This window comes from Fukomys damarensis, unplaced genomic scaffold (genome assembly GCF_012274545.1).
Source record: "Fukomys damarensis isolate Sample0158 unplaced genomic scaffold, DMR_v1.0_HiC HiC_scaffold_33, whole genome shotgun sequence".
NCBI classification, from domain to species: Eukaryota; Metazoa; Chordata; class Mammalia; order Rodentia; family Bathyergidae; genus Fukomys; species Fukomys damarensis.
The window spans coordinates 18,566,126-18,587,648 of record NW_022900945.1 but is presented as its reverse complement, the minus strand read 5'-3'; the positions used below and the strand labels follow the sequence as shown (position 1 = coordinate 18,587,648).

Genomic DNA, 21,523 nt, shown 5'->3' with positions numbered 1-21,523 from the left:
CTTTGAAGGATCTGAACAATTTAGCTAAGGATGGTTATAGCCTCATGGAAGTTTTAATTATGGCTGCCCTAGATACCCCATTCTCAGCACCTGATGGTCAAGGTTTAAAGTTGTCTTGGAAACTTTATTCTCAGGTTCTAAAGGGCAAGGAGTAGCCTCAGGTTTAAATGTACTGAGTATCTTAAGGGTGAGGTGTCTCATTACATTTACACTTGAACACAAGCAAGAATTACTTCTCTCTCTCTCTTTTTTTTTTTTTGGTTTTGTTTTGTTTTTTTGAGACAGGGTCTCACTGTGTAGTTGAGGCTGACCTGGAACTCACCATATAGCCCAGGCTGGTCTCAAACTCACAGCAATCCTCCTGCCTCAGCCTTCTGAGTGCTGGGATTACAGGCGTTCGCCACCACACCCGGCTAAGAATTACTTCTTAGTGTAAAGAAAATCTCAATATAAGATGATTTTGACCATTTTCTCTCTTTTACAGTATAATTCTAACTGTGAGATAATATCATAGTTCCTTTCTCTGTGTACTTGGCTTTAGGAGGTAGGCACACCACACACAGGTGTTGAGAAATACTAAATTGCTCCTTACTACATTCCAAAGGAGTGTGAAGTTCAGATATGGAGTTCCTAATCTGAAACAAGAGAAACAAATGGTGTCCCATAAGTCTCTGATTCCTGTGCTCCCTAGGGTGTCCCTCAAGGTTTATTCCACTCCAAGGTAGGCAGCTACCATCTGGAGAGAGACCCAGAAAATAAAACTGGACTGGACTATCTACTCTTTACCAGCACTTTATCTTATCTTCCTCAGGTAACTCACATCCTTGCTCCGGTAAGTACTCTCAAAGCACAAGTTACAATTGACTTCAGCTATAACAATCATGTTTAGACAAAGAAGTATCACTAGCAAACCAAGAGATTCAAACTACTGCTTTCTAGTTCCTTGAAAGAGAGAGAAGAAAACAGGTCAGCAGTCAAATTAGAGCACCCTTCCTGCATAAGATATCACCTCTAAAGATGGTTAAGTCAGAGATCCTGCCCTGGGCCCTCAGGCAGAGAAGGCTCTGAGAAATTTCTGTTGTCTGTCCAGTCATTTAGGCAACTTTTAATAGCAGCAAGACAAGGCTACTCCTTTAAGGTCCATTTTAAATTCACTAAGTACTTGAAAATCATAAGTCTTCCTAACAGCCACAATCCACTTTAGTAAAGGTACCTTTATCAACTTCTTACACACACGCATGAAGGAAGAGAAAGGCTGACCAAAATAGTCCCATATTCTAGTTAGCAGGCAAAAACACAAATGCAAGTTACTGATTGCTATTTTACCTAGTGAAAGACAAAACAGTTGTTGTGAGTTGCCTTAGTCTGTCTTTCTGGAAGAAGGAGCAGTCTGACTATGAGGGATTCTCAAATGAATTCCCAACTAGTTGGAGAAAAGTTTAAGGGGAGTTTTAAACTCACTAGCAGAGAGAAAAAGTCCAAATAAAGCTCAAGCTAGTTGAACATCCAAAAAATCACCATATAGCATTTTATAAGTCCACAGTCAACGTTCCAAATTCCATAACCTATCAGAAAAGGCATTTCTCTCCCTACACACACGAATGATGAAGAGCATGCCTAGAAGTGGGGGAGAAGGCTTAGGTAGTTTTTAATCTATGAAAGATTTGTTTTTTATATTTGTCTAGAGGTCTGTCTTACTAGTAGTAGAGAAAGCAGTCTGAACCTGTAGCTCAACTCTTAACAGAGGCTTAAGAAAGAGCTCCGAGGCAGTGAAGTGGTGAAGTGAGGGGTATGGGGAAAAAATAAGAGCCAAGATACATCATGTAAAGGTACAGGATCCCAATGATGAATGTAATTGTATTGTATACCTAAATTGTACCAATAAACTTAATAAAGATTTTTACAAAAAGAGAAAAGGCTCTGATAACTTCATTTCAGGGTATACCTGATGATCTCTGACAGAGTTCCTTTTTTAACCTCATGGAGAAGTCCAGATAGGATGGGATGTGGAGATTTTCTTCTGATTACCCGGATGGGCTGCCGGGAGCTAGTTTTTTCTGAGGAACCTTTGGGTATCCTCCAGAGAGTAGACCTGACTATGACCCCTCATTTGTCACCTCAGGTTCCGCTAGCTCCACACAATCAGAGATCTGTCTCTGAAAGGAACCCAATTGCCTGTATGGTCGATGTTCCACCTGCCATTGACATCAATGGGAGTGGGGATTCACCAGAGGGCAACTGGAGAAACCTGTCCTCTGATTTGAGAGTGTCAGCTGCCCTAAAGGCAATTACCAGCTGGTAGACAAATTACCGTTTGTCTGTGATTCTTTAAGGGACAGATAAAAGCCTGAATTGTCTTTATCTGACAGGATTTCATAAGATACCCATTTTACAGCACTTTGAAGCAACTAAGTCCAAATGAAACACATACAAAATAAGAATAAAACATGATTTTAACAAAACACAATGCATAGGAAAAACAAGAAATTTGCAAACATTTAAAACACACAACTTAATATTGAGACACTTTTAAAACAAAAGCTGAAACAAAGGCCAGAAATTATGAAATAAAAACCAGAATCTATGAAACAAATGAGAGCCTATGAAACAAGTTACAATTTATGAAGCAAGAAGACCAAAGTTAGAAGCTATGAAGGAAAACTCTTACCTCTGACCAGTAATTTGGGTGGACGATCTCCAAAATGATAAAGGGGGAAGAGATGTAACTCCCAAACCTGCTAGATATCCAAAGTGCAAGTTCGTGATCTCTAAAATTGAAGAATGATTTCTAGGAACAATGGAGGTTAAGGGTAGGAAAAATTTATTTTAGGGAAAGAAAGCTTCTGTCTAAGAGAGACAGAAGGGGGACTGGAAAGTGGATTTACTTTTTTATTTTCTTATGTACTTACTATATCTGGCATGCTTCATTTATTTATAACAAATCTGGTAGCATTTTCCTTCTGCCTGAAGGGATTCCTTTAACATTGTCGAATGCTTTTTCTGCATCAATTGAGATGATCATATGGTTTTTGTCCTTAATTTCTGTTGATATAGTGTATTACATTTATTGATTTATGTATATTGAGCCATCCTTGCATCCTTGGGATAAATCCGACTTGGTCAGGGTGTATTATCTTCTTGATGATCTTCTGTATTCTGTTTGCCAGTGTCTTATTGAGGATTCTTACATCTATGTTCATTAGGGAGATTGGCCCATAGTTCTCTTTTTTGGTTGGGTCTTTTCCTGGTTTTGGAATCAAAGTAATACTTGCTTCTAGGAATGAATTTGGAAGTATTGCTTCCCTCTTAATTTCATTGAAGAGTATAAAGAGCAGTGGCAATAGTTTTTCTCTAAATGTCTTACAAAATTCAATAGTGAAGCCATCAGTGCCTTGGCTTTTTTTGTTGTTGGTGGTAATGTTTTAATTACATTTTCAATTTCACTGAATGTAATTGGGGTGTTTAGACTTTTTGTATCTTCTTCGTTCCACTCTGGCAGTTCATATGTATATAGGAATCTGTTCATTTCTTCTGTATTTTCCATTTTATTAGAGTACAGGTTTTCAAAGTAGGTATTGATGATCCTCTGGATTTCTGCTAGATCTGTCGTGATTTAACCTTTTTCATTCCTAATTGCATGAATTTGAGCCTTTTCTTTCCTTTTTTTGATACGGTTGGCTAAGGGTTTATCGATTTTAGTTATTCTTTCAAAAAACCAACTCTTTGATTCATTGATTTTTTTTGTATATTTCTCTTAGTGTCCAGCACATTACTGTCTGCTCTGATCTTTATAATTTCCTCCCTTGTATGAGTTTTCAGTTTGTCTTGCTTTTCTTTTTCTAGAAGCTTAAGGTAAAGCATTAGGTTGTTTATTTGAGTGACCTCTGTTTTCCTAGGGGCATTTACTGTTAAGAATTTCTCTTGTAGAACTGCTTCCATTGTGTCTCACAGATTCCTGCATGTTGTATTGGCATTTTCATGTTTTTTTGAATTTATTGGTGCATTTTAGGTATACAGTACAGTTACATTCATTATTGGGATCTTGTACCTTTACATGACAGGTCTTGGTTCTCATTTTTTTTTGGCATTATCATTTAATTGTAGAAACATCTAATTTCCTCTGTGACCCAGTGGTTGTTTGTTATTTAATTTCCATGTATTTGTGAAGTTCTTGTGGTTTCTTAGGCTATTGATCTCCAGTTTCGTTGCACTATAGTCTGATAATATATGTGGGATAACTTCAGTTTCTTTGTATTTACTAAAGCATGTTATGTATGTTAGTATGAGCTAGCATGTGGTCTAGTTTGGAGAATGACCCACATGCAACCGAAAATAATGTATATTCTGATTTTGTGGGGTGGAACACTCTGTAGACATCTACTAAGTCCATTTGTTCGAAGACTTGGTTCAGTTCTGTTATTTCGTTGCTGATTTTTTGTCTAGATGATCTGTGTATTTGTGTCAATGGAGTATTGAGGTTCCCCACAACAGTTGTATTAGTGCTTATTTCATTTTTCATATCCATTAATATTTGTTTTGTATAGTTGGGGGCACTAGTATTTAGTGCATATATATTTATGATTGTCATTTCTTCCTCTTGTATTGTTCCCTTTACAAGATGTAGTGGCCTTCTTTGTCTCAATTAGTTTTGGTTTGAAATCTATTCTGTCTGCAAATAAGATAGCTATCCCCACTTTTTTCTGGGCTCCTTTTGTATGGAGAACTGTTTTCCATCCTATTACTCTCAGTCTGTGAATTTCTTTGTGGATTAAATGGGTTTCTTGTATACAGCATATTGTTGGATTTTGCTTCTTAATCCATTCTGCCTGCCTATCTCTTTTGATTGGTGAATTGAGGCCATTAACATTGATGGTTATAAGTGTTATGTATTGGCTTTTCATTGTCATGTTATTTTCCTGTTGTTGGTTCTTTCATTTTCTCTCTGTCCCTTTAATTTCTTGCCTTGCCTGGTGTATTTGCTCTGTTGGCCCTTATGGAATTGTGGTCTTCATTTTCTTTTTCCTGGTTATTGTTTAGAAGTGTTCGGAGTGCTGGTTTGGTGTTCATGAAATTTCTGAGGTGTTCTTTGTCATGGAAGCATTGTATTTCCCCATCAATTTTGAAAGACAGTTTTGCAGGATACATCAGTCTAGATTGGAGTTTGTTTTCTTTTAGGACTTGAAATACCTCACTCCAGGTTATCCTTTACTTGAGGGTTTGTATTGAGAAGTCTGCCACGATTCTGATGGGCTTTCCTTTGCAGGTCATTTGTTTCTTTTCTCTTACTGCTTGTAGTATTTTGTTCTTCTCTTGGGTTTCTGGGATCTTGATATGTCTAGATGTAGATTTTTTTTTTTTTTTTGATCATCGCTAGTTGGAATACTTATGCCTCATTTATCTGTATATGAAATTCTTCCCCTCTGGGAAGTTTTCTGTCATTAATTCTGTGAAGTTTTTTTTCATGTCATTTGAACTTTTTCTTGCTACTTCATGGATTCCTATCAGTCTTATATTATTCTTCTTTCCCTCATCTCAGAGTTGTTAGATTGATTTCACATGGTCCCTTACTGTTTTTAGGAGATGTCTCTTTTCATGGTCACTGACCACAATCATATCTTCTATATTTAAAATTCTATCTTCACAGTTTTTCATTCTGAGGTAAAGGCTTTCTATAGAGTTTTTAATCTCCTGGATATCTGTTTGAATCTGTTTCATGGATTCCATTTCTTTCCTATGTTGGGCATTCAAGGTTTCCATTTCTTTCCTATGCTAGCATTCATGTTTTCTATTTTGGTCCTGATCTCATCTACTTTTTTATCTGTTTCTGTTCTAGCATCTCTAATCATGCCTTTCACTCTTCTCACCACCTCTGTGGTCATCTGAGAAATTATTTGTTTTGAATTTTTCTGGAGCCTCATTTATTTATTTATTTATTTATTTTTACTTCCTGTGGGTTCAGGGTGTCCAGATGGTTGACTGTCAGACTTTTCCATCTCATTTCCCCCATAGTTTACATTTGGTAGAGTGGACGTCTGGGTTTGTGTCTTATTTAAATGCCTTCTCATTTCTATTTTTGTCATTGGTCCTGTCCTTGGTTTAATTTCTGGGTTAATATTTTAATCTTCCAGATATGACTGGTCTTTAGGTTTTGAGTCTCTAATGTCTCTGAGGCATTGTCATTTTCATTATACCAGGGAGGACAACTGATTAGATCAGTCACAACATCTTAGCCCCAGTGATATAATCAGCAACACAGTAGCATCAAGCACAGCTTAGAAAATGACAGTTTGTGGTAGTTATTAATCTATCACCTTTAACTGTGTGAATTAAATCAAAATTGTGGACCAAACCAGAGTATGTTTATAGTGAATGAACTCTTCAGTATAGCAACTTTACCCTTCAGGATGGGGATTTAGAAAGAGTTGTGGAGGAGGGATAGATAGAGAAAGGTTAGAAGTGAGGTCAGAAGACACAGGAAGATCACACAAAGTCTAGGGAGCTGTTGAAGAGAAGAGGAGAAAGAACAAAATATACCCAAGAACAGAACAAACTAATAGCAATAGGGAGGCTAGAGATTGTAATCACTTCCTTCTACAACTAATGGCAATTGAGAGAAGGAAAATGAGAAAAGGAAAAGAAAGAAAATAAATTCTTATTAAGATAGGAACAGGAACAAAAATGGAGAGTAATGGAGGTCAATGTGGGAGAGAGAGAGAGAGAGAAAGAGAGAGAGAGAGAGAGATTAAAAAAGGAAAATTTTCTTGAGAAAAAAGATAAATTTTTAAAAAAATGATTGGAGATAAGAGAAAAACATTACTTTGAAAATAAAAAATACAAATAGAAATAACAAATTTCCTTCAGGGTATGCCTCTGTTGACACAGTAGACAGTGTGGGCAGGAGAGTGCAGGTCTAAGCTAATTAGTCTCAGCAAGGCAGCAGCTGCCCCCTGAGGTTCAGGCTGATTTTTGGCTGCAAGGCCCAAGTTGAGATCTCTGACCTGGAGGGTTGAACTCTGAAAGGTTCCACCTCAGGTTCCAGCTGTCTTTCCCCTGAAGTTAGGTTCCAACATGAGGTGCTGGTCCCTCTGGCTTACCAACTATGGTGGTGTGGTGTGTCTTTATCACAGATTTTCTTCACTTTTCTAGTGGGCTTCAGTGTTCATCTGGGAGCCTCAGAGAGGCTCTCTTTCTCTTGTTCGTGGGGGCTAGGTGTGGGGAGGGGGCACAAACACAGCTGTGTTGACACCTGCATGGCTGGGCTCCTCTGTGGTGCTCGGTCAAAGGGGCGGGCCTATGTTTCCTATGTTTGAGGTTCACCGAGCATCTTTGGCTTCTGAGTTTATAGTTTTCATTGTGTTTTATATTTATTCATTATGACATCTTCAAATATTTTTCCTCACCAACTGCTCAACTTTCAGAGATTCTAGTTACATCTGTATTTGATTACTTGAACTTGTCCCATAGCCACTAATGCTCTCTTTGTTTTATGTTCACTTTTTGTTCTTGGTTTCATTTTGTATGTATTCAAATTTAAAATTTATTTTTCTGTGCTAATACTTTTTAATCCTACCATGTATTTTTTTCTGCTTTGAAAGACTGTTTATTCTGAGTTTTACTTGAAATATAAGTAATATTAAATCATGGTTAGTTTATCCAAGATACCTGATGAACACTGAATACTTTAAAAGTGTACTTTGTAGATTTCTCACTGTCAAATGACACCGGACATCTTCTCCGTGTGAGGCTGGAGGCCAGGTCCTCCAGCGACTGTGAAGAACAGCAAACCATGGCAGTGTCCTTGGTTTCTTGTCACAGAAGTTGCAGTTTACCAGAAGAGAAATACAGTGATTAAAGTCTTTAAAGTCATTTGAAATCTCTTATCTGAAGTGAGTTTTGACTCTCCTACCTGGAGAAGCTTCAATAAAATTCATTTAAATGAATGAATTCACTTAAATGAACAGACTTTCAACATAAGTTTATTTGAGAGAGAGACAGCGGGGTGGGGGAGAGAAATTTTCTTGCCTGTCCCCTGCATGGTGAAAGGGAGGGAGTTAGCGGGGAAGACAGCAGGAGAACTGTGAAAGTATTCTGAGTATTCTGGCATAGCTTCGTCTTGGTGCCTGGTTATCTAAGAAGAACACATGGCTGGCAACTTCTTGTCACTAAGCCCTTTGTAATACACGTGGTACTAGAGTGACTAACAGAGCTAAACCCAGAGTGAAAAATGTGAAAGCTCTACCTGGAATGTCTCAAGATAGGAACAGTGAGCCCCTGTGTTAGTAAAACTCGCAGGAGCCCTGAAAATTCATCCCTTCTTGGAGCCTTGCTGGAGGCTGTAGCAAAGCACAGTTGTACTAGCTCTGGCCCTGTCAAAAAGTCATCTGGAGGTCCTTGGAATGGGAGGAAAGGGGAGGTATTCTTGATGGAATGCTGTCCTAGAAACATGGACTATTAGACTAAAATGTTTCTATAGCAGATCTAATGCAAACTTCTGCATTTACAGAGAAATAAAGGAAATTTTCCAAGATTGAATAGAGTTAGCAACAGGTAAGAAATGAGAATCTGGGTCTGTTGTACCCTTGAAAGAACTGCTTTCTGATTAATGGTTAGAGGTATCTTGCCTTCAAAGACTAGTCCCAGCTTTTAGGGCAGGAAGATAACTTAGAGAGACCCTGCCTCAAAATAAAAAAATACATAAAAAGGGCTGGGGATATAAGTCAGTGGTAGATCACCCTTGGTTCAGTCCCCAGTACTGCAAAGAAAAGCAGAACAACCCACAGCAGCACAGGCAACTGTACATATGTGTTTCACCCTCTTCCTGTCTTCACAGATAACATTTGACAACAAGGCTCATAGTGGAAGAATTAAAATACGTTTAGATAATGATATTTCCATTAGAGAATGTAAGGACTGGCATGTATCTGGATCAAGTAAGTGACAAGCTTTACTCTCACAATGGTTATTAAATAATGTAAGATTGTTATTAAAATCCTGCCTCCAGGGTATATAGAATATCAACTAAAATATTTCCAAGTCCCCAGTTCGCCACAAGTATATCAATGTATTGCAGACATTTGATGTTCCAGGAAATACTATAGGTGTTAGAATCGAAATGGTTCCCTGTGTTCTCCATGCTTCTTCCCTTGCCTACTGCTCACCAAGAACATACTTACAGCTCCCCCACCAAAACCCTACATGTACCCCAACCAATATACATTGGGAATATATTACATAAATACTTCCATCTTCATTTTTCTCATTTAATATTTTAAAATATTTTTGAGAGTCGGGCAGGTGGCCCATGCCTATAATTTCAGCACTTTGGGAGACTGAAGCAGGAGAAACTCAAGTTTAAGCCAAAGCTATACAACTTAGCCACTCAAAGAGACCTGGTCTCAATTTTTTTTAAAGGGCAGGGATGTATCCCAGTGCAAAGGCTCTAGGTTCAATCACTAGTACTGGGGGAAAAAAGTCCTTGAAGGAGAAAATCCTTGAGAGAGGCAGAATCCTTATTTTTACAGATCAAGAAACCAATGCCCAGATGTGATGCCTGGTGTCCATGGTCAGACACTGGGGAAAAGTCAGGTAGGATTTGACCCCGAAGCCTCCCACTCATTATAATGGTCTTACATTGGTTAAAAAGTAGACTAAATATGAAAAGCTGTGTTCTAAAGTGTGAACAAGAATTCAGGTGTAGACTGAGTACTTTCAAGAATGTTGGAACTGAATAGGAGAAAACTGCCTGGAAAGAATGTGTTTACCTCATTTTCAAGTTCCTTGCAAGTAACACAATGGTGTGTCATGCAGGCCTCAGTCCATAGGTAAGGGGATCTCGGATTCTAATGGGAAAAGGAATGAGCTCAATAAGATACAGTTTTCCTGGCTCCCCAGTCAGTAGGTGTGGGGTGAGGTCAAAGAGTCTTACACACAGGTCCAACCTATATCCTTCTGTGGCATAATGAAACATATCTTTAAGAAAGAAGTTTTGCTACTTACATACATTAACTATATTATATGTCTTCCCCATAGCCCAAGACAATTCCTCTTCACTGAATATGGCCCAGGAAAGTCAGGTGTTACCTACTCAAGGGCTGCAGGTTGGACATGCCCAGTAGTCCTTCCTCAGGCTGTTCTTGAATACTCACTCTCTTAGGGTTTCTGACTTGTTAATTTACCATGTTCAGAAGTTATACTGAGATAACCAGCATAAATTAGATGAAATTTCAGAATTATAGTGCTCTTTTCACTAACAGGCAACTTCAAATATATAAAGCTCTTGAATCACAAACTGTATTCCAATCACAAATTCATTTATTTGAAACAAAAGCTTGTTTTGTTATCTGAAACATCATCATGATTTTCCACAAACTTTACAAAGTGGAAAGGAAAGCATCTGAAGGAGCCTGAGATATGGGCTTTCTCTCAAATGTTTGTTTCTTGGTTTAAAAGTTTTACTAAATTTAGACATTTGTATAACAATTAGATGACCCACTGGCAAACTTAACAGGATGTTTCATTTTCAGAACTAGTCTTAAGAACTGTATCTTCCTCTCAACACAGAGCAGGCTAATTTGTTAAATGGAACCCAACTCTATAGCAGAGCACATGATAGCTGAGACCTCTTTCATCTTCTTATCGTCTCCAGTCCTACTGGAGCTTTTGGACGTTTGATTCTCCAAAAACCTCTGTGTGGGTGATTCCTTATTGTTGTTGAAATATCACTTAAAACCTACTCCTCCTTTGGTGTGGCCTTCCCCAACCACACAATGTATGGGAACCTCTCGTCTCCCGGGCCCCCACACCAACCTCCTCCATATGCGGCGTTGGTTTTCACGTGTTGGCATCATCTTGAGGGCTTGCAAAGACACAGAGCTTCCACCGTGGGGAGTCCAGGGTAAGACCTGAGAATGTGTGATTCTAAGAAGTTCACAGGAACCACAGGTGCTGAAAACAGGCTGCCAATCCTTACCGTAGGGTGTGTACCTTTGGACAAATCATGTACTTCAGATTTTTCACCTACAAAGTGGGGGTAATCATGTCATCTCATTGGGATTACTGTGGAGATCACATAAGTTCATGCATATAAAGTGCTTGGAACTATGACCAGTAAGAAATGTCCTCAGCACATGTCAACTATGATGATTTATTTTGTTTATATCACTTCTGCCTAAAAATATTTTGCTCATGTACTTGTTTACTTCTCTGCTTGTCTCATTGCGGTGGGAAGTTCCATAAGATGAGGGGCCTTCTCTGTCCTTTTCCAGTGTGTGTCAGCATCCAGCAAAGTGCCAGGCACATAGTGGGCACCTAGTGAATACTTTATGCCCAGATAACTATATGTTAATTGACTGTGCAGGAAGGCTGTGTTTAGAACAAGTGAATACAAGCTGATAATAAATGATCTTTGGTTTATGGTTCAGGCAATTTTTTTGAAAGAAGGTTTATCAGGGTTTCTTTGTTATCTTTCTGGAAAGAATGCTAAAATTATCTAAATGATTCTAAAAAGAAACTAATGTCATAGTATGAATGACTCTTAATGTAATCTTCTTTGCTTTCAGTTCAGAAGAACACTCATTACATGATGATCTTTGACGCCTTTGTCATTCTGACTTGCGTGTCTTCACTGCTCCTCTGCGTTAGATCTGTGATTAGAGGACTTCAGCTTCAGCAGGTAGAGGCTGGGCTCTCTAGCAATGCTACTGATATTCTGATTGACAGAGAAGCTCACATGTCTCTCCTCTTTTCCCTAAAGGAATTCGTCAATTTTTTTCTCCTCCATTATAAGAAGGAAGTTTCTGTTTCTGACCAAATGGAATTTGTCAATGGCTGGTACATTATGATTATTATTAGTGACATTCTGACAGTCATTGGTTCAATTCTGAAAATGGAAATCCAAGCTAAGGTAAAATTTTTTTTTCTTAATCATGCCGTCTTTAGAATCAGATTAAAGTGAATGGTATTTTATACAAAAATGTAAGAATTTCAGAGTAAATGATTTTTCCCAAGACTTATGTTGAGTAAACTGGACGTTGAAAACAGTAATTGTCTTGACACCAGTCGAGCAGTCTCTTAGGCAGGGTTTTTCAAAATATATTCCACAAACCACTGGATCAGAATCCTTTGGGTGCCTAGCAAAAATGTCTCATGTTTAACCTACTGGATCCATACTCTTTGTGTGGGGCCTGTGAATTCTTGCACACACAAAGATACACACACGAAGATAATTAAGAGTTAAAACAGACTTTACAAGAAATGTTAAAATCTTCAACAAAAAAAAGAGGGCTGGAGGAGAAAAGTGGGGTCAGAGTACTGTTTTGTTAGTGCTTCCATTTATTTGTTCTATCCAAGGCTATCTTTTTTTTTTAAATACCAGGGTTCTAACTTGGGACCTTGCACTTGCAAGGCAGGTGCGGCACCACTGAGCTAAATCCCTGCTGGCCCAGGCCATTCTTTTTTTTTAGATTAACCTAGTCTAGAAATCAACCCTTCCCCCCAAAAAAAGTCAAATTGAAAAATTGTTCAAACTAATCTTACTCCATCTTGCATTTTCCCAGGCTTCATACAGCTAAGTATGTTTGAATCACCTGTGGAGTGGGTGTGAGCAAGGGCAGAGATTCCAGATGTAATGCCTCAAATAAGAAAGGAGCTTATCTCTGTCTCCTGTAATAGTCATGGTAGACTTTCTGGGTCGGCACCCTACTCAGCTCCACACAACTATTCAGGGCCAAGAGCTCCTCTTTTTGTTTTTGTTTTTTTAACCATACTTTAAGAGCTCGTGCTGACTGTGTGACTGGCACTGGGTCCCCTCACAACAGGTTCTAGCCTGTGGTCTGTGGAAGATGAAAACACTATCTCGTGGAAGCTCTCCCCTATCCTGTGGCCTCGGCTCCAAAGTGGGCCTCATTTCTCCCCCCATCCCACTGGTTAAACTGAACTGCACGGGGAGCCGGGGGACGCAGTGCAGGCCTGTGCCTGGGAAGGAGAGGAGGGCGGGTTTAGGGTGACTGAGCAGCTGCCACCATATGTGGCAGAAATACGTTGCTCAGCTTGAGGGATGAAAGAATGAGTTGGGGTAGACTTGCGGCAAATCTTTATTTTTACCACCCTCTGCTAGCTATCATTGTCCTCCATGGGCCCTTAGTGGTGTCTAAAAGCTTTCTGCATCCTTCCGTCTGGATCAGCCACCCTGTCTCAGACATTCACCTCATCTCCTGTAACATTCCTCCCCACCCTCACTCTCAGCCAGTGCGTGACTCCATTCCTGTTTTACAGGAACAGTGAGAGAAAACCTCCAGAGTCTCCGTTAATTCCCGCCTCACTCAGCTACCTCCGCGCATCGGTGTCCGTACATTACTTTACCTTGTTACCTTGAATACGTCAGACCAGTATCGAGACCTAGCCTTCCCCTCACGTGCCAGGTGCCACCCGCCCTGCTTACTCAAGGACATGGCTGCAGCTCTTCCTCCTTCTCTGCAGCCAGCAGTTTCCCTCTCCTTTCCATCTGGTCCCCCTTCTACCACATTTCTCTCCTCCCCATTATACAGCAAAAGGTCTCAAAAACGTCTTACTGTTGTGGTTCTCCTCCTTCCATTCTGCCTCATATTTGTTCCGGTCACCAATCATCCTCACCTTGACCTGTCAGCAGCTTTTGAATGCTGCCGTGCACTGTTTTTTGCTTTGGTACTGGGGTCCGAACTCGGGACCTTTTGCTTGCAAAGCAGTTAGTGGAACCGCTGAGCTTAATCCCTGGCCCTGCCACACACTGTTTTTGACAGACCTCTTCACTGTGGTAGCTGGTTTTCTTTCCAAATCGCAGCTGGTCTTCTGACCGTCTCTTGCTGGTCCCCTCTTGCCTTATTAACCTGTGAGGTGAGGGGGGAATGCTTCAAGATGTAGTGCTTGGGCAGCTTCTTTTCCACGTAGGCCATGGTAACATCATCCTGACTCAAATGGATACTTTAAGTAGTATCTGTCAGTGGTTCCCAAATAGCTTCCCTGAACTCCAGACCCAAGTATTCACATATCTGTTCCACATCTTCACTTGGGTGTCTGCTTGTTCTTTCAAATTCATGATAACTAAAAAACCCCAAACCCTGCTTCTCCTATAGCCTTTCCAGTTTTAGCTCATAGCAACTCTCTTCACTTGCCCAAGCCAAAAACTATAGATGTATCCTGGATTCCTCTTTTCCACTAGGCCTGTCTCCCACATCTAATCCAAGAGGAAACCCTACTGCCCCTCTGCCGTTAAAAATCACCTCAGCACTCCCACTATGTGCAATTAGTCTAAGCCTCCCCAGATCTCACCTGCATAAGGGCAAAAGCCCCTCACTCATCATCTGCTAGCAAATCACAGCACAAGCATTTGATTGGGTTGCTCCTGTTCCCATTTGGGGCTGCTGCCTCTCTTCCTTTTCTTCCTCCTCCTTGTCCTGCTTCCTCCTCTTCCTCTTTTTCCTCTTTCCCTCCTCCTCTTCTTCCTCTTCCCCTCTTCCTCCTCCTCCTCAGTACCAAGGATTGAACTCAGGGCCTTTGCACTGAGCTACAATCGCTGCCCATTTTTATTTTGAGACAGGGCCTCACTAAATTCCTAGGTTGGCCAGGTTGGGCTTGAACTTGCAATCCTCTCTCCTCAGCCTCCCAGTGTTCTGGGATTACAGATGTGCATTGCCATGCCCAGCTCTTTCAGGGCTTTTTAATCTCCCAAACCTATTCTTAGGAAAAGACAAAATGCTCAGCAACCATGAGACACTGTACTACCTAACCCTAAACTTTATGTCTCCAAATACCTTTTCTATTGCTCAATCTGGCCAGACTCACTATCTTTTTTTCTTTTCTTTACTTTTCTTTTTTTTTCTTGTTACCGGGGTTTGAACTTGGGACGTTGCACTTGTGAGGCAGGGAGCAGAACCACTGAGCTAGAGATTCACTACCTTGCCAGGCTGCCTTTTGCCCCAGAGCCTTATCCCCCTGGTCTCTGTGCATGCAGTCTCATCCTGCCCTAGATTTTTGCTTGACTCCTCCTCCATTCCTGTCTGATCTTTGCTCATGTATCATTTTTTGTGGAGCTCTTCCCTCGTTCTCCTATTTTAAAGCATAAGCTCATATCCAGTATTTATCCCTCCTGCCTTTTCTCCTCAGCACTTATGAGCAGCTCATTTACTGAAGGTTCTATAAATTTTTCTCTTCTTTCTCTCTGCACCCTCAGTAGAAGGCAGGCTTCACGAGGACAGAATATTTTATTTATTCACTGATTTGTCCTTACCACATAAAATAGCCTGACTTACAGCTACCCAATAGATATTTCTTGCCCAAACAACTTCCCGCTGTTTAATCTACTTTTTCCGCTCCGTTTTAGAGTCTCACAAGTTACGATGTCTGCAGCATACTTCTTGGGATGTCTACCATGCTTGTGTGGCTTGGGGTCATCCGATACCTGGGTTTCTTTGAGAAGTACAATGTAAGGCGTTCTGGGATTTCTGGGCTGTTGATGGTCACTCCACTGCTGTGGATGAAAGACAAAGGCATTTTAACGACCTCTCTTACTTTTCAGCTCCTCATTCTGACCCTTCAGGCAGCGTTGCCCAATGTCATCAGGTTCTGCTGTTGTGCAGCTATGATTTATTTAGGCTACTGCTTTTGTGGGTGGATTGTGCTGGGGCCTTACCACGAGAAGGTACTGATTAACTATTTTTTTCCTGTTATCACTAAGCTTCAGAATAGAGCTAATGGCCTCCTCCTCCTCCTCCTCCTTCTTCAGTGAACTTCTTTTATTTTGTGACTCACTTAAAAAGACAAATGTCTATCTATTGCTCTATTTATAAACTAGTAAAATGTGATCAACTCAAGAATCATTTGAAGCTGGATTGCTTCAGATCTTGTTTGGAAAATGTCAGATAATTAAGCTCTTTCTACCAACAGGGAAGTCAATTTTAATTAATTTGATTCATTAAAAATGTACTAGAATAAAAAAGGTACTAGAATAGACGATGGGTAAACCTTCTGAAAATGTGACTTTATTTTTTAGAAAGTAGTATGAGGAGAAATGTGTAGGATACTTAAAAATTTTGCTACCGGAGCAATAATCGAACCTTATGTATTGGTGTATATGGGATGAACTTTAAGAGGAGACATTTGAGCATGCATGTTTGGGACTGGGATCTCTGCAGAAGCACCTCAAGGGTCTCATTCTATGACGGTAAAGGGAAAGGGGAAGGGGTAACCTAGAAAGTCACTGAGAAGGAGGAGGACAGGCATATGGGGAAAATGAGAGCCAAGTTCTGTCATGTAAGGGCTACAAGATCCCAATGATGAATATAACTGTACTGTATACTTAAAAAGTACCAATAAACTCAATGAAAAGAAAGAGAGTCACTGAGAATACAGAACTGTCCCTTCTACCTGCATTCAGACTGTTTCAACTAAGAGAAGCTGCAAGAAAAAGCTGTTCATCCCAGGAAGGAAGAGCGTAGGTTTGTGCATGGCATATCCATCACAAAACAAAATGCTTGTCCTGCTTCAAGTTATCTGTTTGAAAAGGATATCTTGGAATGTGTGGCCTCATTATTTTTAAGATGTCATGAACAAAGCTCTGTAGGGGGAAAGAATATGTAAGAAAATGAACTTTTCTATTTTCTTTTTCCAGTTCCGTTCTCTGAACAGGGTCTCTGAGTGCCTTTTTTCTTTGATAAATGGAGATGATATGTTTGGCACATTTGCAAAAATGCAGCAGAAAAGTTACTTGGTCTGGCTGTTTAGCAGAATTTATCTCTACTCATTCATCAGCCTCTTTATATATATGATTTTAAGCCTCTTCATTGCACTGATCACTGATACATATGAAACCATTAAGGTAGGTTTATCATAAGTAGCAGCATTCTTCTAGAGTTTGTATTATAACAGTGAAATTTAGTAACTGAAGGGAGGGAATTGACGGAATGTTGATTTGTCCAGGATAGAGAAGGACCTCAATTTCAGAGACTGGGAAACAGAAATGAAGGAGAAATGCACTTTACAGAATGTTGAGTCATACAAGTAATGGTGCTTTTTCAAGTAAGCTTTCTAACATTTTATTACAAGTATAAAAGTTGAAGGGAAAGGAAAAATATGAGAAAAGGAAAAAATGGAAACCAAGTCTTTGTAAATAGTGAGGGGTAGAGGGGTTGAAAGGAGGGCAGGGGAATGGGGGAAAATAAAAGAACCAAGCTATATCACGTAAAGGTACAAATTCTCAGTGGTGAATGTCATCATATTGTACAACTAAAATGCACCAAAAAACTTAATTTTAAACAGTGTAAAAGTAAATTTTGGGTGAATAAAATAGATGGTATTGTAGAAAGCCAAAATTTTAGCTTTAAGAATACAATTTTTGCAAAGAAAAATGAGCCTTTTCATTTGGGATGAACCATTACTTTCTGCAAGGCTCAACCTTAGGGCCCAGAACAGCAGAAGGACTGACGTGTCCAGGACTGGTCATGTTTGCTTTATAGTCAGAAATATGACTTTAAAATCTACGCATCTAAGCCCTTTGAAGAAGAATATTCTACCTTTGACAAGGGAGAATAATTACCTCTGTATTTAAATTTCTACTAACTTTATATTGCTAGGTGTACTATTGGCATAGACATTCCGTGTGGGGACTTTTTCCTCTGGGACTGAGAAGAATAATGAAACATTTTACCAAGTGATTGGCCCTGGGGATGATGAGAAGGCCATTGGTTGGACTTGATCATGATGGATCCCTTTCTCACGAAGCCTGGAGCAAGGCTTCACTCTCACTGAACCATATTTGAGGGACTGACCATCCTCCTTACTCTCTTCAGTATTTGTTTGGCAGATATATACATTGGTCTACAAGCTGACTGGGAAAGCATGTAGATACAACTGTCCTAATCCCTCCCCTTCACCATGACCTTCACCTCTTCACGCTGAGAACTAGCTGCCATTCCAGGGTGACATCCAAGATCTCTAAGGATATTTCTTAATGACAGAAGACTGAGCCTCCTGTTGCAGTTATTAGTCTCTATGGGCTCAGAGCACTTGCCAAATGGGCAAACTAAGCGAGTTCTTATCTTTTCTGATCAGGGCATGTCTTAAGGATCTCCAATCCCAACCTCTTACGCACACCATACTCGCCTGCCTGGAGGAGTTGACTACAAAGGGTGTACAGGTTGGAAATGTGTCTCTAGAATTCAGGTCTCTGTTCAGACACCTGTGTCATCTCCAAAGTGTCCACAGCTGTGCTGAGGTCATTCCGGGAAAACTAAGAATGTTCACTCTCAGCCCCCCAAACATCTCATTAATCTCAATCAGCTGGGTTCTAGCCAAGAAGCTTGATTTACATCACCTGTAAGTCACCGTGCTACAGGGCAGAGTGGCTCAATTCTCCCCAGACAGAACCAGACCCCACGTGGCCTCCCTTGGGCTGAGTAGATCTGGAAAAGAAATGAAGGGAGGGAGCCATGCAGTCCCAGACCTGCCTCACCTCAGCCAAAACTAAGAGTGACTCCAGAGGCTACGTTTCCTAAAAATATTTGGGAATCCCAAACTGTGCCTCTAGAAAAAAAAAAAATCCCTCCCTTGCCAAATGATTTATTTTGAATTTGGTATAAAGCTGTTTTCACGGAGCTTATTAATGAGAGCTTTTTCATTCTTCTCTATAGCACTATCAACAAAATGGCTTTCCCGAGACTGAACTTCATACGTTTATATCAGAGTGCAAAGATCTACCCAATTCTGGAAAATACAGACTAGAAGATGATCCTCCAGCATCTTTATTCTGCTGTTGTAAAAAGTAGTTATCAGGGTGACCTGTGCCCTAGAAGAATATGTGATGTGTAGCTGAGTTGGGGAAACTGTATAGAGATTTTATAGTATGTTCAAATACTTATTCTTTTTAGCTAATTACAGCTATCTATAACTCAAAAAGAACTATTTATATTTTAAAATAATATATTTCTACTTTATATTGGGGTTTAAATAACTAATTTTGTTGAGGGAAGATACTGGATTATTGTCCTGTCATATTTATTTGTCATTTTTTAGAATGTGTTCCCTAAGCCCCTCTTTACTCTGGCTGTGTGATTTGTGTCCTCAGTGAAAACAATCCCCAGTCTTACTGGGACTTTGGGAAATTTGGTTCTATTCCTGAAAAAAGTGTGGATAGTTACTCTGTGTCCATTCTCACTGCATTTAAAAATCTTCTCTTAAAAGACAGAGCAAGAAATAGCCATTTCCAACTAACAGAAGGTTCTGAAGGACAGTTGCTACTGGATCCTGATTTTAATTCTGGAGAGGATCAAGTATTTTGATATTCATTTCTAAATTTCTCTGCTCCTTCAGTGTTAAAGTGAAGAGTTGAAAAGGTATCTTTACATAAATGAAAAAACAGATACCAAATGTATATCCAATTAAGCAATGATGATTGTATTAGGATTTTGGCAACTTTGTGTTATACTGTGCCTTTCATAGATGCATTAAGTCTCATAGCAAAGCAATTTGAGGTCAGGAATGGTTTATCTCCTTGGCTGGCTCCTCCTCTCTTTTCCTCTCTCTACTTTCTGGTTTCCATGGGTTGGGCACCTTTTCCTGCATCATGCCCCTCTGCCGTGCAGTTTCAGCCTCGGAGCCAGTCAACCGTGAGCTGAAACTGAGTCAGATAAACCACTCCAACTTTAAGTTCTGGGTATTGAGTACTGTCCAGTGGATGAGAGGATGGCTAAGACAGTGCCTGTTGACAGTTCATCTTGACGGTCAACTTGATTGGCTTGAGAGATACCTAGGAGATCACTAAAGCACACTCTTGTCCTAGGAGTATGACCTTGGGGACTATATCTGGTTCCTGGTCCCTTCCTCAATACTAGGAACAGATGGCTCCCTTAGTTGTGGCTACAAATAAAGAACTGCCCATAAAGGTCAGGATTCACACTAGCCTTTTACAAGTTAGGAGAGGGAGCATTTCAGTCAAGACAGACACCTCAAGTAAGTGGGTTTATAACCATCAACTCTGATATTTTAGGATTTGTTAAAATCCCAATAATCTGTTTTTCTGTTGAAATAATTTTCTGTTAAAATCATTTGTTTTCTGTTAAAATCATTTAAAAATAGACTTATATTTTTCTGTTTTCTGTTAAATCATTTTTAAATAGACAGGTTTTATGGGTGCCATCTTTAAACAATTCAAATACCATGTTCTTCCTTTATTTTAATAAAGCTTTAAAACCTGAAAGATGTAACTGAGTTTTAATCTTCTTGTCCCAGCACACCATTTTCAGTTTAAATTAACAATGCAAATGTACAGGTGCATGAATTAGATGAGACAAAAGATAAAACTCATTACTTGCAGAAGACATGATCTATATAGCAAGCCTAATTGAATCTACAAATTCTCAAAACTTATTAAAAGATTCAATGAGATCATTGGACGTAATAATCATTACTATTTATAATCATCTAGAAAGTATAATAGAAATGAAATAACATTCACGTAGAAACAAAAATTAGAAATTATCCAGCAATTATCCTATGGTAGAAAGCACAAGACCTTTCCAGAGAAAATGTCAAAAACTCTATCACAGGACATAAGAAGCAACCTGAATAATTGCAGAGATGATGTATTTATGGATAAGGACAAATACAATAAAGGTGCAGTTCTCTTCAGTGCAGTCTGTAAATTGAATCAGCAGCGAACATCCAGCTCTATTGTCTCAGGTATTGTGTTATTGCAAGAGAAAATGAACTAAGATGATGGCTACAGCAATCTGAAAATGAGAACCTGAAAATGAGAACATGGCTTTGCAGCTGGGTGATGGTATAGGCGGCACAGTTTTGAAATAAATGCTGAAAAAAGTATGTCTGTCTTTCTCCAGACTATTAATTAAGGGCAATTCTGGGCAGGGATCAGAAAAAGACAAAAAGACCAGGAAAGTGTGGAACTTAGATATTTCTTAAGTGGTTGTGACCAGAGTGCGGACAGAGATGCGGGACAGTAAAGGCCAGGAATACATGACTGGGAACTAGACTCAAGGTCACCCTTGTTACATAGTTACAAGCAAGGTGGCTGCATTGTATCCACATCCGAGGGATTGTAAAGAGCAAAATTTAAGAATGATGATTAGTTTATCCTGTGGAAGAAATATGTAAGGAGCAAAACACTTAAGCCACAAGGTTACTTTTAACTCCTTACAGAGATACAGTAGCAAAGGGATGACTAAAGGTGAAATTTGTCATTAAAAGGGAAGCACATCATGAAAATTTAAAAAGTTAACAGCCTGGCCATGTAAGGAGTAAAAAGGCACGTCCAACAGAGAATGCTAAGTGTGTGCCCACATTACTCTGTTACAAAAACAGATCAAAACAGACACAAGGAAACCAGATATTACTTATTTGAACAATGAGGAGAAGGCCCCAAATGTATTTCAGAGCTCTGAGGAGAGCAGAGTGGTTTTGGGGGCCCTCATGAGCTTGCTGCTTAGGACCCTGATCCCTGCAAGTAGTCACATTCAGCTATAGTTTAAGCAGCCCAGGA

General features: G+C 39.7%; 1 protein-coding gene across 8 annotated transcripts in view; it reads left to right on the top strand.

The window, feature by feature from the left end:
* Positions 1 to 20,077, top strand: part of Mcoln3 (mucolipin 3) — a 39,995-nt gene extending 19,918 nt beyond the window's left edge. Inside the window, exons 6-13 of one of the 8 annotated variants that reach the window (XR_782660.2) lie at positions 8,831 to 8,930; positions 11,559 to 11,671; positions 11,753 to 11,902; positions 15,356 to 15,673; positions 16,643 to 16,849; positions 16,951 to 17,049; positions 18,082 to 18,166; positions 18,660 to 18,731. Coding sequence is in view for 7 of the 8 variants with exons in the window: in XM_010636718.3 (XP_010635020.1) it covers positions 8,831 to 8,930; positions 11,559 to 11,671; positions 11,753 to 11,902; positions 15,356 to 15,673; positions 16,643 to 16,849; positions 18,660 to 18,794 (1,023 nt within the window). In the remaining variant the exon portion in view is untranslated. Of the gene's footprint in view, positions 1 to 8,830; positions 8,931 to 11,558; positions 11,672 to 11,752; positions 11,903 to 15,355; positions 15,674 to 16,642; positions 16,850 to 16,950; positions 17,050 to 18,081; positions 18,629 to 18,659 lie in introns of those variants that run through there. The other 7 variants (XM_010636715.3, XM_010636714.1, XM_010636713.2 and 4 more) reach the window with 7 other exon arrangements.
* The last annotated feature ends 1,446 nt before the right edge of the window (positions 20,078 to 21,523 follow it).